We start from the raw sequence: 15,123 nt of genomic DNA, 5'->3' as shown, positions 1-15,123 counted from the left end.
TTGCCATAATCTTCAAGTATGCATTTTTACATAATTCAAAATATATACATAGGAAAAAAAAGCCATTCCCGTGTAATAGAAGATGACAAGACAATGGTAAACTTTGTTCTCACCATGGCGATCACTGGTCCAGAGCTCATATATTTTACAAGACGCTCGTAGAATGGCCGGTCTCGAAGGGCGATGTAATGCTCCTTCAACAATACCTGTGATGCCTGTGAGAAAAGATGGAAAAAGTCAGACACAGCTCCAGAGTACACACATTACACATAGCCAGGGATGGACAAGTCCCCAATACAGGCAGCCAATGTGTCTGAAACACTGCTGTTCACACCCAGTTCCTTAAAACTGAGCTCAAAACCAATATAAAAGTCAAATTATTACAGCTCTGTATTTATTAAAACAGCACTGCATGCTCGCTGTCCCCTGTACAGCAGAGCTCAGAGCAGGTAATGGAAAAGAAGCACAAGGAGCCAATCAGTTGCAATGAACATGCTAATAAGAAGAGAGAGGAGAATAATGGACTCATCAGTCTGCTGCTTCTCCCTTACGGTCCAGTCACAGGTTGAAGGAATGCTCTGACCTGTAAGTGGTACTTAAAAGCAGCAGACAAAAATCAGGGTTGTGTTTTGTGGCAGAGCTGTGTAAATCTCAGAACTGGATAGGCAGACGTACAAATCTTTTATCAGATATACTGTATGTACTTAATCAGTGTATTTGGCTGTTGGCCTGGACTTCCTTTCAATAGAAGCAGTATTCTCTTTGCCTTCCAGATTTTTACAGACTGTCTCCCAAATACAACCTTAAAGCCGCACTCCGGGCAGATTGATCATTTAGACATTGCGCTGGGTGTGTAAACTATCATTAAAAAGCTGGGTGTTTACAAGGTTCTTGTGCTGTGGTGCTGGCTCCCTGCACGAATAGCTAAAAGGTAATCCCAACATATTGCCATAAATGGGGTTGTGACCAACTGTGGGATTTTTGCACCTTTGGTGGACATGTCCCAAATTGACTTCCTTTTGATCCAGGGTTCATGGCTGGATATATTCCCTTTTTCATGTTTCTGTCTGTAAGGACCCACGTGCAGCCCTCTTACACCATACAATTCCTGGTCTTTCATCATCCCAACAGACATCACTTACCTATCCTAGCAGACAATCGCTAGGGCGTGGAAGTCTTTAATGGTCCCCTTTCAGGAAGTTTGCTCTCGCATGAACTCAATATTGATCAACGAGAAGATGTCGCGTGTGCTCCATGATACCTATGCCAAATTCCTTAGGATTTGGGATCCTTGACTCTCCTATGCCCTCCGGACCCATGATCCAGCTGGTTTGCATTGTTCATGATCAGCTTTAAACAGCCCCGATGCTGGCGACGTACACTGTACGTCGTCAGTCACGAAGGGGTTAAGCCCTTCATTGTCTACCTTTTATTTTCTATTTTCCTTTCCCCTACACCTGCTGCTCTTAGGGGAATTGCCCCCTGTTCTTACATCTTAGTATATTCCTTATCCTTGTAACCTACGCAGAAGGTCTTTCAGGAGTATATGGTTTTGTTTAGATTACGATACGCTTTTATGCTACCTTTGTGTTTTTTACCCCCAGATAGGGACCCGACTTGTGTGGGGGGTTCTCTTCCTTTTACATGTTCAGTCCTTTGAGACCGCATTTACAGTCTGTTTCTGTCCCCTGCGTGGGTAATTTCATTGCCTGTTTGTTTATATTGAAAACTTAATAAACTTACGGTTTACAAAAAGCTGGGTGTTATGTGCAGAGAGCAGCTGTAGAAAAATCTTACCATGCAGCACACGTCTTGTTTTCTTTAAGAAAAAAATAAAAAATATACAAGACATTTTCTGAATGGAGAATAGTGAAGAGGGGCGGTTAATGCACCGAAGCACTGTACACCATCTTGGGTCGCATCTCTCCCTCTCTTCAGTGCCTGGTAGCTGGGCGTCGTGTGCAGGAGTTTGCGTGCTCCAAGGTCAGATTTTTAACCACTTGTCTTACCCTCTGCATATATCACCCAGCTTTTTAACCACTTGAAGACCAGGTATTTACATCCCCTTCCTGTCCAGGCCATTTTTCAGTATTTAGTGCTGTGGACATTTATTCTGTCATGCAATGCTGTACTGAAATTAATTTTATACCATTTTTGGGATCAGATAGAGCTCTCTTTAGGTGGTATTTAATCACCACTGGGGTTTTTTTTATTTTTTACTATATAATGAAAAAAGAACCAAAAGTTTTCCCTACGTTATGTTAAAAAAACATTGATTCTTACCCATATTTTTGGTCAAATAAAAAAAAGACGGGGTGACATCGGGTAAAAAGACAAACATGTCAAACTTTAAAATTGCGTGCACCCGCAAAATTGCAAAAAAAAAATACCATACCTACTCAATATTAGCTGGGTGCTCATAATGTTATGGCTGATTGGTGGACATAAGGTGTCCTCACACTAAACACCTCTATAGGGTCACCATCTGCCTCTGTAGAGTAACTCAAGGACACCTGCGTATATGGATGCATCCTTAATGCGCTACTGTTTGGAGCTAATTCTCACTAATATATATATATATATATATACACACACACACACACACATATACATACACACACTAGTTGGGTCATCAAAATTCATTGGCTGACAAGGCATAAGGAGTACCTGTTATTGATAGACACTGAGATTGCTCAGAGTTCATTTTTGAAGGAGCTCCATCTTTTCATAAAATGATCTGTGTAACTTCCCAGCACCCTCCTTCCCTTTTATTGTCAATCTAGAACTAGAACATTTCCATTTGGAATCTGATTGGTTGGACGTGAACATTGACAGTCCTCTCTGTCACTATGGTAAATGTCTTTTATACGTCAGACAGGGACTCACGTGCATCATCTTCATGGCCACCAGCTTGAAGCCCTTCCTCTCGAATCGCCTGATGATCTCTCCGACAAGGCGCCGCTGACACCCATCCGGCTTTATGGCCAAAAATGTACGCTCATTAATCCCCGTCCATGCTGTAAATAGAACAGATGAGTTATTTGTATCTGGTCCTAGTTGACGTACACATATTATTGTACAATATTTTAAAAAAAAAATATCAATTTAAAAAAGGTGAATAATTAATAATGTAATTTCATGCAAATCAGTCCCTGTGTGTTGTAAAGTAGCCACCGCTCCGAGCTCACTCCCACGATGGACTACAATCTCATGTTTAGTTTACTTATTTGCATGGAGATTGTAGTCCATCCTGGGAGCGAGCTTAGAGCGGTGACTACTTTACAACACACAGGGACCACGGGGAACAAAAGTAGCCACCCTCCAGAAGGAAGGACAGTGTCGGCACCAATTCGGATAAGGTTTGAGGATCTACAGCCGAGTGATACACAAATAAGATACATTTTTGTTAATAGTTAAGGTACTTGAATGTTTTTTTAAGATTTAACTCCGGAGTCTAGTGTCACTTTAATTATTCCTGTACATTTGTCCCTTCTTTTACAGGACACACTACTGTCACTAATGGTCACATTTCCTTTTAACACAATTTTTCAGCTACACTATTGTACTACCATAAACCATATTTTCAACTCCCATCTCTAATCCTATTTCTGTGGCAGGGTTATAGCTCTCATGACCACGAATGCTTGGGTCCCTGAATGCCATTCCTCGTGCTTTGGCACATATGCTTTTGTACCTTTGCCATGGTTATTGTACACATATAACCAGGGCTTGAAAAATTTGGCGGTGTCTCACCAGTCAGTCAAAAATTTCACCAGTCAGCATGACCGGACTATAGCCTTGCAATATATGTTAAAAAATTTTGGGGACAGATACATAAATGTAAAAAAAAAAAAAAGTTTCCCTATGTTATAAAATATTTATTCTTACCCATATTTTTAGTACAACATAAAAGTCGGGGTCACGTCATGTAAATAGACACCAAACATGTTACGCCTTAAAATTGCGTGAGCCCGCAAAATCGCAAAAAACGCCCATACGCGACGATTAAAATGCTTTTACTGCTCATCAGTTTAGTGTTATCAGTGATTGATGGCTCTAGAATTATTGCTCTCACTCCGACATTTGCTGTGCAGCACAATAGGCGCAATCGTCGTTTTCACACGTAGGCGCACCCGACGCATATCTACGTGTGTATGTGGGGGGCGGGGGACTTAAAAAAATGTTTTCTTTTTTAATTTTTTTTTATGCTTCTTTATTTATTTTTTTATGATTCTTTAATTTTTATATTACTTTTTTTTTAACACAACTTTATTGCTATTACATGGGGGGCTAAGAAGCCCCCTATGGGATAGCTAATTTACATGACAGGTCCTCTTAATGGAGACATCAGGGGTCTCCAAGACCCCTAATGTCACCTAGGGACCCCCAGAGAAGCTGATGAGGCAGAGATCGGCTTCATCAGCTTCTCTAGCTGGAGAGTGACACTGAATGCAGGAAGTGATGTAATATACATCACTTCCTGCATTCGGGGACTGAGAGGAGATCAAAGGGAGTTCGTGTACTGAACTCCCTTTGATCTCCTGTCACAGAGCCGTGCCGGTCCCGGCCGCATCGGGCACAGCGGATCTCGGGACCGGCAACGGCAGTGACAGCTTCTGACACAAGCGATCGAGCGTCTCTATAGACGCTCGATCGCTTGACTGTAAAGCTCCCGGCCGGCCGTGTAATTACAGCGGCCGGCCTGGAAGCTGCTCGTCGGGCTCCACTGTCTGCTCGTCACAGACGAGCAGACGAGTGGATTTTCGAGCCCTGCATATAACCAATCAAATTTGCTGTATGTCTGCCTCTATTACCACCGCACTTGATATGTTAAAGTGATATTAAAGTCAAAAGAGTTTTCAGCTATTTCAAATGCTGATGAAATCACTTACAATGGATGATGCTTCTTGATGTTTATAAGTTTGTTTCCTGCAGAATCAGATGGTCACCTGAGCACTGGTCCTGATATCTGGTTTTGGGGTGGCTCCTTTTCCTTGCAAGTTCCTTGGAGCCACCCTTGTGTGTGCTAGTCACTCCCCTAGCTCTCTTCTCCAAGCTAGATGAACATCTGCTGGAGACCGCTCGGCCCCTTCTGATCTTGTACTTGACAGGAAATTCAGGGAAGCTGAGTGAGTTGGAGCTGTTCAGAAACAGGATGACTGTGCTTGGGTAACAATGTATAGAAATACTTTGCTGGGCGATGTAGATTTGTTTGCTCTGGATTCTTTATTGCAAAAAAAGTTTGAGCGTTAGTATTGCTTTAAAGAGCTCCAGCATTTTTATCCGTTGCTCCAAGCCGGCTTCTTCTTAGGCTGGTCCCTATAGCCTCTCTCCCCCTCCTCTGCAGCGGTGTAAGGTCCCGTAATACAAATCTATAGAGTGTAAAGACGTGAGGAACATTCTAATGCTGCAGGGAAGAAGACACAGGCTGGAGGGAGCACTGTGACAGCTGGCCGACTCTGAGGTTCGGGTAGCCCCACTACAAGGGTTAAGAAAAAGCTTTTTTTCTGCCCGTGCGTGCCCGCTAGGGGGCGCGCGCGAGCAGAAAAAAATTGCCGTCTGGAGACGGCAACCCGCAGATGCTGCAGTGCCGTCCGTCCGTTTTTTTACTACGGGCGGACGGCAAGAGGTTAAGCAATCTTCTTTTTGTATCACTACTAACTTGCATTAAAAAAATTGTGTGAAAGAGAAACAGAACAGGAAGTGAGAGAAAATCTCTCCAAAAGTGAGGGAAATCCCCACTTGGTGATCACCAGAACAGGGGGGGGATGGAACGATCTGTTAGATTTTTATCCTGCAGTCTACATGCCGAATGACAAAAACCTAACAGTGTACGGCCACCGCAAGGTTAAACTATATTAGCTCCAAGACCACCTACCAACGATGAGCAGTAATTGTTAAGGGCTTGCTCACACCAATTGCAGTGCGTTCCAGAGCGGCAGCTGCTGGAACGCACTGCAATTGCTCACAAAACTTCCCCCTGCATTCTGGGGCGTGGCAATGCATTGAAATTTATCAAAACTGGATTGCCCAGGGCAACCAATCAGAATCTCTCTTAGGTTTGCTCAGGTAAGATTTGAAAATGAGACAGAGAAGCTGATTGGTTGCAGTGCAAATCTGCTCCAGATTTTGATAAATTCCCCCCATTTGTGTTATGTGATAGCGCAAGCCAAACACAGCTACCATGCTTTTAGCACAGCGCTATGGTGTGGTGTGGACAGGTCCTAAATGTCTTTATTTCGTATGGCCTGTCCTCCATTCCCCATCAATGCCAGAACAGAAGAGCTCCAAGTTCTCAATACAAGGTGTGCCACAAAAAACATCACCGCCGAGGGTCACGTGGAGTTGAGCAGCCAATGGCTGTCTCAGAAATACCTCCAGATACTCTGGTCAAAGGAGCAAGTGGATACAATGTAGCTTCTTCTCTTCCTGAGGCTATACATCCTCCCTCCTTCTCTACCTTCCGCCCGCGATACCCTGCCAGACACCTCCCGGGGAATCCCCTCACCAACTACTCACCTGTGGGGAAAATGTGCGCGAAAATCGTCAGCATCAAGCAAATCATGGCTGGAAGAAAAAGGAGGAGCCGAGGCCGCGCACGTCAACAAAGCCGGCGGCACACGCGAGAGTGCGCACGCCACCACCTCTCCGGGGTCATAGAAAGAAAAAAAAAAGCCGATACACTGTTTCTATATATACACTGCACGAAGCCACAATATATTTAGAAGCCACAAGATATATATAAAAAAAAAATCGTCACAGGGACAAACCCCTAAACGTATGTAGGAGTAAATAGAATTATTCCTCACTGGAAATTAACTAGATTAGGGTGGGTGGTTTTAATTCACTGCGCCATCTTGTGTCCAAAAAGCAAACTGCAGGCGGCAATGCCTGAATCCATCCTGAGTGATATGGACAGCAGGGCCTTCCCTTTCATGAGGTTAAAAAAGGTTTTTGTATCCGGCGGCATCTCTTTGGGTCATTTGGAGGGCAGCAGGCAGAGCAGCATGGCTGCCTGCTGCTCAAAGTTTGCAGTGTGAATGCCACCCTTTTACCGCCCAGAGCGTTCCAGGTTGCCAAGAGCCAGGCAGAGAGATGTGTATGCATATCTCCCCACCCAGCTCTTAGCAACCTGGGATACTCTGGACGGCTTCCTGCCCAGCTCCTGGTAACCACAACGTCACTGGTTGCCAGGAGCTGGGCGAGATGCCGGCCAGAGTGTCCCAGGTTGCCAAGAGCCGGGCAGGGAGATGCAGAGCCTCCAGAGGCTGGCCTCATTTTCATGTCTTGGCACTGTTTCCTCTATTCACCTCCCTATGCGCTGATTGCATGCACCACACCAGGTGGCAAAAAGACTAGTGACACCACTGATGGGCACAACTGGTCCTCAGTACCAGGTACCTGCCTTTCATGTGAAAGGGTAAGACACTGACCCTCAATATGCAAAGAGATCAGAAGCTCTGACTTTACTTGCAGCATGTTAGTTCTGAGTAAAACAGAAAATATTTAAGGTGGATATTTAAAACTGGAGCAGCTGTGCATGACAACCAATCAGCTTCTCCATTTCATTTTCAAATCTTAACTGAACAAGATGAAGAGAGAAGCCGATTGGTTACCATGCACAGCTGCTCCAGATTTTGTCTACACCAGTTTTGATAAATTCCCCCCACTACGTCCACAAGTTATGAATGAACAGGAACACTCAGTATAGAGGATTCATGTTCATTTATAACTGGGGCTGCAGAAAATGTTTCCTTTTGGTGCACCTCTAGTTTATACTATAAAACAGTAATAAATAACTCACCATTTTTTTTCAGGAATATACCAATTCTTCAAAACTTGAATCACTGACCCAAACAAAGAATTCAGTTATGTATTTCTAAGTATAGACACCTGGATATACAGTATCTTGAAAGCCAGTGTTTCAGGAAATGCTGACACCAGTGGTTCAGCATGACAGCCAGGCAACTCTCATGTTCAATAGGAGGTCAGAATTGTTAGCCCTCATATTGCTCTTATGACTGGCAGGGCAGTACACATATTGTAATAACTGTGCACAACTACCAGCAGGAAGCACAGCAAGCATAAGTTAGCAGCAAATATGGATCCCCCATGTACATGCACATTCACCAACTATACACAAAAACAAGTTGTACATAACATTTGTACAGATTATTTATATTAAATGAAAGCTGCAAGCAAAGTAATACTGAAGCTGGACAGCATGTACCTTATGGTAATACATTCTACCTTTTTATTGTTACCCCCTTCCCAATATGGCACTGGTGATCATGAAGATTCAATACATTTGCAGACTTTTAGAATGTATTTGTATAAGTTTAGGCCAGGAGTAAGCAACCTCGGCACTCCAGCTTTTGTGGAACTACAGGTCCCAAAAGGTATTGCAAGACTGCGACAGCCTCAGGAATGATAAGATTTGTAGCTGCACCACAGCTGGAGTGCGGAGGTTGCCTTCCAATGGTCTAGGCACACACTTGCATCATACACCCCCCATGTGACAGTGTCTGGTCCCTTAGGCACTGAGCATTCAACCTGTGGGAGACAGGGAGGGGGTGGGAATGTTTTAGTTTTCCTGATACTTGGAAGTCTATGTTTTTAAGGGGGCTCCAACTTTGCACTGGGGAGACAAGTGGAGCTGTAATTCAGGGATATATCTTAGGATGCCCACTGTGCAGTTTGAGCACCACTATGCGCTCTCTCTATATATCTATCTATACAAATGTATACAGTACATACACATGATATAATATGATCTGCCTTTAAATTATCTGTAGCACGTAGATGATATAGTTTTATATAAAGTTTTATTACAGCTCAGTAAATATCAAATGACAGGAAGAACTAACACAGGTATCATTAAGTAAAAATGATCATTTTTATCTATGGATGGGGTTGTACAGTCTTTTCTCAGTAGATCTGTTAACTGAAAGCAACCCTTAAAGAGCAAAGCCCATAACTCTATTCGCCATGGGACGACATTGCCACTCTGACTTGTAGCTCATTCTGGCAACCAACTCTGCATGAATCCGTGTTTCTAGGCAGTAGTGGAGGACTGGGCCCTCATCACACAGGTGTCCCCAGTTTGGCTCTTCTTACTTTTAGCTCATTTTCGAGCTCACGCTCATTTGTAAGGAACCTCCCAATGTCCAGCATGGGCTCTATTAAAGGCTTTCCTTCTTTCTGCATCTGAGCCAGAATAATAGCCCTTAGAAGGGGTGGGTATGGCACATAGCGAATGGGTTCTGGTTCCGGCAGAGGGATAAAATCCTTGAAGGTCTCTTCTTCATGCCGTGGTATAAGACGCCAGTCATGGTACATGACTTTGCTGATCTCATGCTCTTCAGGTTCTGTTTTACCTGAGTGAATCAACAAGAGGAGAAACAATATCAAATCACCAAGTCACTTTACCTGAAACAGTCTCTGCTTATGACATGAATGAGAAATATACTATATGGCCAAAGCTATATAGACACCCCCAAATAATTGAGTTCGGGTGGTTTTAGAACAGGGTATTGTTAATTCTACAGCTTATCATTCCATTTAGGCCTGGTTCACACCTGAACGTTTTGTAGCGCGTTCAACGCTCGACGAACGCTCTACAAAACGCTCAAACATATAAATCCCATTGTATTCAATGGGTCTGGTTCACACCTTGCGTATTTCCGCCCGTCCGAACGCGATACAAAACGGCCTACGCCCAAAGAAGTACATGTACTTCTTTGGGGCGTTTTGGTCTCGCGTTTCCATTGGGATACAGCCAAGTAGCCCACGGAAATGCGCGTTTGTCGCACGTTTTTTTACCGCGAATCCGCGTTCCGCGAACCGCGCGACATACGCGCATATTCAATACGCCTAGGTGTGAACCCAGCCTTACTGGGTGAGGGGGAAACTCCATATTAATGCCCATTAATTGTCAAACAAGCGGATCTAAGTGATGGTCAATTGTCTTCATTGGGCTTGGCTTATCTTTTGGGTTGCTTTTAGAGGAGAAGGTAATTGCAATACATTTTGTAAAATCTTTCCAAATACAATAAATGTTTTCTTCTAGTTGCTGTTGTTTGAAAGCTGCACTGGGTTCCTAAAGAGTCCTACCAGCAAAACCTCCCTTTTCTTGAAAGATAGTTATCTGAAGACACCAGGTTCTTTGGAAACAGCATCATATAACAAATGGCCTCCCCAAGATTTTTCTTCATGTACATGCTCCCTGGGTTAGATCAAGACTAGCTGGAAGGGATAATCACAAAGCATGTATAAGAACACTTCCTTTTAAGAAAACTTCCACATATTTCTCTAGGGAGAAGACATTATTTTAGGGCTGCTGGCAAAGAATCATTCAGGCATAAGAATTAATTTTTGTCAAACTTTACCAGTTTCCTTGTACCTTAAAAAGGCCTGTCCCCTTTTTTTATAATTATGTTTTGATTACTAGGACCTACCTCTATATGTTAAGTGACCCCAAGCTTGCCCATGGTCCATGTTCTGTAAGACACAAACACAAGGTAAATATAATGTCTTGAAACACTAGAGAATATCAAAGAATGCAATCTATCAATCGTGTCTTTGAAGGTTCTCCTTCATCCAGGTAATGGTATAGTTAGTAGTAGTTAGTCTCATTAATCAAGGTCATGGCATAGCTAGTAGAAGTTAGTCACATTCAGTTGGACTTGTTCTTTAATGTTGAAGACAGCTCACACCTTATCCAAGTCTCTTTTTCCATTTTTAAACATAGAACTGAAGTGGTTTGAACAAGCTGTGTACTGTCTTCAATGTTACCGAACATGTCCAGTTGAATGTGGCTGACTACTACTAACTATTTTACTACTTGAATCTGAAGCGGCGCCATCCGCAGTCACTACAGCACCCACCGCAAGGGACATACCAGTAAGGAGTGCGGTAGGATTCTCCTGTGATTACTACTAATAACCCCTTAAACCTCATTTAATGTGCATGCGCTGAGCTAGTAATCTTTCAATAATACACTAAATTATAATCTGTCCCTTTCATAATATATTTAAATATTTTACTGCTTTTAAACCTACATCTCTGAAACAACATTACTTATAAAAGGTGGATAACATTGTATAATGTTCTAGGTACAGACAGTGGGTTTAACTAAGTTTTGCTGAATGTATCTGGTACATCCATCATGAAATCAATAGCCCTCAGTTCACGAAATCTATTGATTTTCATCCCTTATATACTACGCTGAATCATTTGTTATAGCTGAACCTGTGTCAGCATACTTTATAAAAATGTTATTTCCTGTAAAAATAGTGACGTGTTGAACTATATGGAAGATGATGGTGAAAGAGCTAGGAATGTTGTATTTGTTATTTAAAGGAGAACTATGAGGTGAGTGCTTTTCACTCAACTCATAGTTCTAGCCGACCTGTGACAATGAGACTGTCACAGGTCGGCTCAGTAGATCGGGAAGTGAGCGAACACACACCGGCGTTCGCTCACCTCTCGATCCTGTCACGGCTCTCTGCCGTGACAGGGGAGGGGTTGTTTTCCCCCCTCCCCGCTCCGATCCACCAGCGCTGACTGGCGGAACGGACGGGGGAGGGTACAGCTGGCTCTGCCTCTAGATAGGCAGAGCCAGCTGTCACTCACGCAGCTTGGCGGATCTCGACATCGATGTCGGGATCCGCTCCGGCTGCAGCGTCTCATTATACTGCGAGCTGTAGCTCGCGGTATACTGAGCTTAGGGTGACAGGAGGACGCTAGTTTGTGTCCTCCCGTTACCCTAAGGAGAACTATGGGGAAAAGCCCTGACCCCATAGTTCTCCTTTAATTTAGACTACTTTAAATAAAAAACTCTGCACAATTAAATTACAGTGCTCCTGCAGGTCCCCATATTATTCCCACATCACCATATTACTCAGGATGCCACCTCAGCTTCTAACCTGTAAGAATGGCCACAACATACAGGCTGTCCAGACTGTCTGTATGTGAAGTGTCCTTTAGAGTCTGATGATTCTAATACACTATGCATGTGGTGGCTAGCCATACAGGGCGGTCAGTGCTACACGCTAACCTGTCCTATCATGACCTTCTTGACCCCCCTCACCTCAGCTGTGTAATCCACTTTGACTTTAGTAATAGTCCAGTAGCAAGGTTCATCGTACTTCTCCAGCCAAGACTTCTTGGTCACCATCCTTCCAATTCCAAATGATCTCAGGCCAGCAAGCAGAGTGAAGAGCCGCTTCTCATGCTTTATATCCTCCCAAGCTAGGACGGGCATTCGTTTACCAGTAAAAGGCCGGGTCAAGGTCTACAGAAAAAGAGACAACAGTGCGATATATATTTGTAACACAGTCATGGTGCCGCCTTCTTTATATAGAGATTTAGTACAATGCCAAAAGATATCTGAAAGCATCAGAAAGAAAAGCTCTTTCATACATTAATGAAATCCTCTATTTAATTTTTGACCAGCACTAGAAACATCAACAGAAGAATTTGAAACGTGGGGAAATAAAGGCCAGCTAGCAGGATTGAAGGGCATCTCTCTGGCCACTGATAGGCCTATAGCACACCAGTGATAAATGTATTAGGGTTCCAGGCATTAGGATGCAAGGCATGTATAACTCTGTTTGCAGTACTGCTCTCAATAAGGACTATGTAGCACTAGCGATCCGGTCGTTGGCCACAATTCACCAGCAATAGGAATGCTAGAGAGGTAAACAAAAATGCTCATCTGTTGCTATAGTGTCATTTCCTTGCTGGATAAAACACTGCAAATTTTCTAGCCCCAGAGAGAGTAACATCGCACTGTTCTGCCCTGAGAAGAAGAATGTAGGAAAAGGTGAGTGTTTTTTTGTAGGCAGGTTGTCACCAGTGACAGTAAACTCATAATAGGACATAGGCAATAAAAACAGGCACCACTCCCAATGGGGTGCAAGGCCACTCTCCGTCACAAAGGTATATTTGTTATACCATAATTAAAGTAGAATTGAAGCTTTTTTTAAATTTTAGTTTTGGATAGATTAAGGGAGGGTTATATCCCTTGTCAGCTTTTTTTTTTTTTTTGCCATCTGTGTTCCATTGGGGAAATTTCCCTTCACTTCCTGTCCGATAGCCACAACAGGAACTGAGAGGAAATCCCTGCTGGTCAGCAGGTTCACCAGAACTAGTGTCCCCATTGGAAGATTTCCCATCCTGTTTTGGTGGCAACCTAAAATTTGGGATTTTCTTTCACTTTCAGTGATAATGGTCACCAGGAAATATTGAGAGGGTGAATCTCTCCAACGGGGACACAGACAGCAATAAAAACTGACAGCTGTTCAAATCCCTCCCCACTCTAGTTTCAAAGTGTTGGTCTCAGTCACACTTTAAGGGCCTGCATGGTCATTATACATAAGCATTTTCTTAGCTGTTTTGTCAGATGATTTAAAATGAATGCTCAATATTTGCTTACAGAAGAGGTCATTCAACTTCTTCCTCTTCTTTTAGATGGTTATACGTGTTCCAGCGGGCTAGTACCCTAGTCAGTTCTAAAAGCCCTGCGATACATCTGTGATATGTTTTTATGTTGGGTGCATACAAGTGATGTTTGTACAGTGCAGCATTCTGTAAATGATATAAAGGGTGGATGTGACATTAACAGAGGGGGTGACAGTACCCTCATACAGCCCTGTACAGAAAAGGACAGAGGAGGTGACACTACCCTCATACAGCCCTGTACAGAAAAGGACAGAGGAGGTGACACTACCCTCATACAGCCCTGCACAGGAAAGGATAGAGGAGGAGTGAGAGCACCCTCATACAGCCCTATACAGGAGAGGACAGAGGAGTGGCAGTGCCCTCATACAGCCCTATACAGGAGAGGACAGAAAGGGTGACAGTACCCTCATACAGCCCTATACAGGAGAGGACAGAGGAGGGGACACTGCCCTCATACAGCCCTATACAGGAGAGGGCAGAGAACTGACAGTGCCCTCATACAGCCCTGTACAGGAGAGGAGTGACAGTGCCCTCATACAGCCCTATACAGGAGAAGGCAGAGAAGTGACAGTGCCCTCATACAGCCCTGTACAGGAGTGACAGTGCCCTCATACAGCCCTATACAGGAGAAGGCAGAGAAGTGACACTGCCCTCATACAGCCCTGTAAAGGAGAGGACAGAGGAGGGGACACTGCCCTCATACAGCCCTATACAGGAGAGGGGAGATAAGTGACAGTGCCCTCATACAGCTCTGTACAGGAGGACAGAGGAGGGGACACTGCCCTCATACATCCTGGTACAGGTGAGGACAGAGGAGGGGACACTACCCTCATACAGCCCTGTACAGGAGAGGACAGAGGAGGGGACATTACCCTCATACAGCCCTGTACAGGAGAGGACAGAGGGGGTGACAGTAACCTCATAGTCCAAAGCATAACGCTGGGACTCCCGCGGTCGGTTCTTCAGCTCCCGGTAGGCTCGGATTTTTCGGGCCATCTCGGCAATGTTTCTAAACCTCTTCTTTTGCCCCATGATTACGAGCGATGCCCCTCACACCGAAAAGCTACACACGTGAGGGTGACCCCCTAAGTCCAGGAATGTCGCGCTTTCTTGACGTCTCCGAGCTGTCAGCCGTCTCACGTGATCATATTTCCAAGCAACAGCGGCGCGTCCAGATCGTTTATCAGGATAATAAAACCAAATCAGGACTTTTTGCTAACTGCTGTGTTTAGACGTAAATGTTTTACAAATATCACATGAAAATGTGAAAAATGCACTTTTTTTAAAGCAAATATGCCCAGAACAAATATGGCCGCTCCCGTCTACGTGATGCAATCGAAGATCGACACGTTTCCTTATCGGTCAGTCGCGCTGGAGCCATTTTGTTGAAGCCCTGAGGGTCCAGCTGGTGGTGTCCAGGATTTGGGTGTACTGCTGGTATCATGAGGTGTTGGTGCAGGGAACGAGATAATGATAGCACTGGCTTTGTCTTGTATGAGGTGTCTAGTGTGGTAGTTTAGTTTGCTGCTTTGTCTTATTTTTATGACAGTCCTGTAAGGAAGGTTGTTAGCCACCATGGACTGCTGCTGAGCTAATGTCAGAGCACACCTATGCAAAGACTAAATACAAATCACACATATAAATAAAGATAAAGTATGG

General features: G+C 44.0%; 2 protein-coding genes across 2 annotated transcripts in view; both read right to left on the bottom strand.

Annotated features, from left to right (window-relative positions):
• Nucleotides 1-6,631, bottom strand: part of NME3 (NME/NM23 nucleoside diphosphate kinase 3) — a 9,331-nt gene extending 2,700 nt beyond the window's left edge. The window contains exons 1-3 of the mRNA XM_018552353.1: nucleotides 6,520-6,631; nucleotides 2,887-3,017; nucleotides 114-215 (exon numbers count right to left, since the gene is read on the bottom strand). Of these exons, the coding sequence (XP_018407855.1) occupies nucleotides 114-215; nucleotides 2,887-3,017; nucleotides 6,520-6,565 (279 nt within the window). The 5' untranslated portion in view covers nucleotides 6,566-6,631. The remainder of the gene's footprint in view (nucleotides 1-113; nucleotides 216-2,886; nucleotides 3,018-6,519) is intronic.
• Nucleotides 6,632-9,049: 2,418 nt separating this feature from the next.
• On the bottom strand, nucleotides 9,050-14,576 carry MRPS34 (mitochondrial ribosomal protein S34). The gene is made up of 4 exons (XM_018552355.1): nucleotides 14,383-14,576; nucleotides 12,092-12,295; nucleotides 10,458-10,500; nucleotides 9,050-9,377 (listed from the first exon to the last, which is right to left on the bottom strand). Exons 1-4 carry the CDS (start codon nucleotides 14,494-14,496, stop codon nucleotides 9,085-9,087), a joined length of 654 nt encoding a protein of 217 aa, XP_018407857.1. The 5' UTR covers nucleotides 14,497-14,576; the 3' UTR covers nucleotides 9,050-9,084.
• Between the last annotated feature and the right edge of the window lie 547 nt (nucleotides 14,577-15,123).

Source organism: Nanorana parkeri, unplaced genomic scaffold (assembly GCF_000935625.1).
Source record: "Nanorana parkeri isolate BGI_ZX_2015 unplaced genomic scaffold, ASM93562v1 scaffold85, whole genome shotgun sequence".
Classification (NCBI taxonomy): domain Eukaryota; kingdom Metazoa; phylum Chordata; class Amphibia; order Anura; family Dicroglossidae; genus Nanorana; species Nanorana parkeri.
Note: the sequence above shows the minus strand (reverse complement) of the source record. Positions and strands in the feature narration are given on the sequence as shown.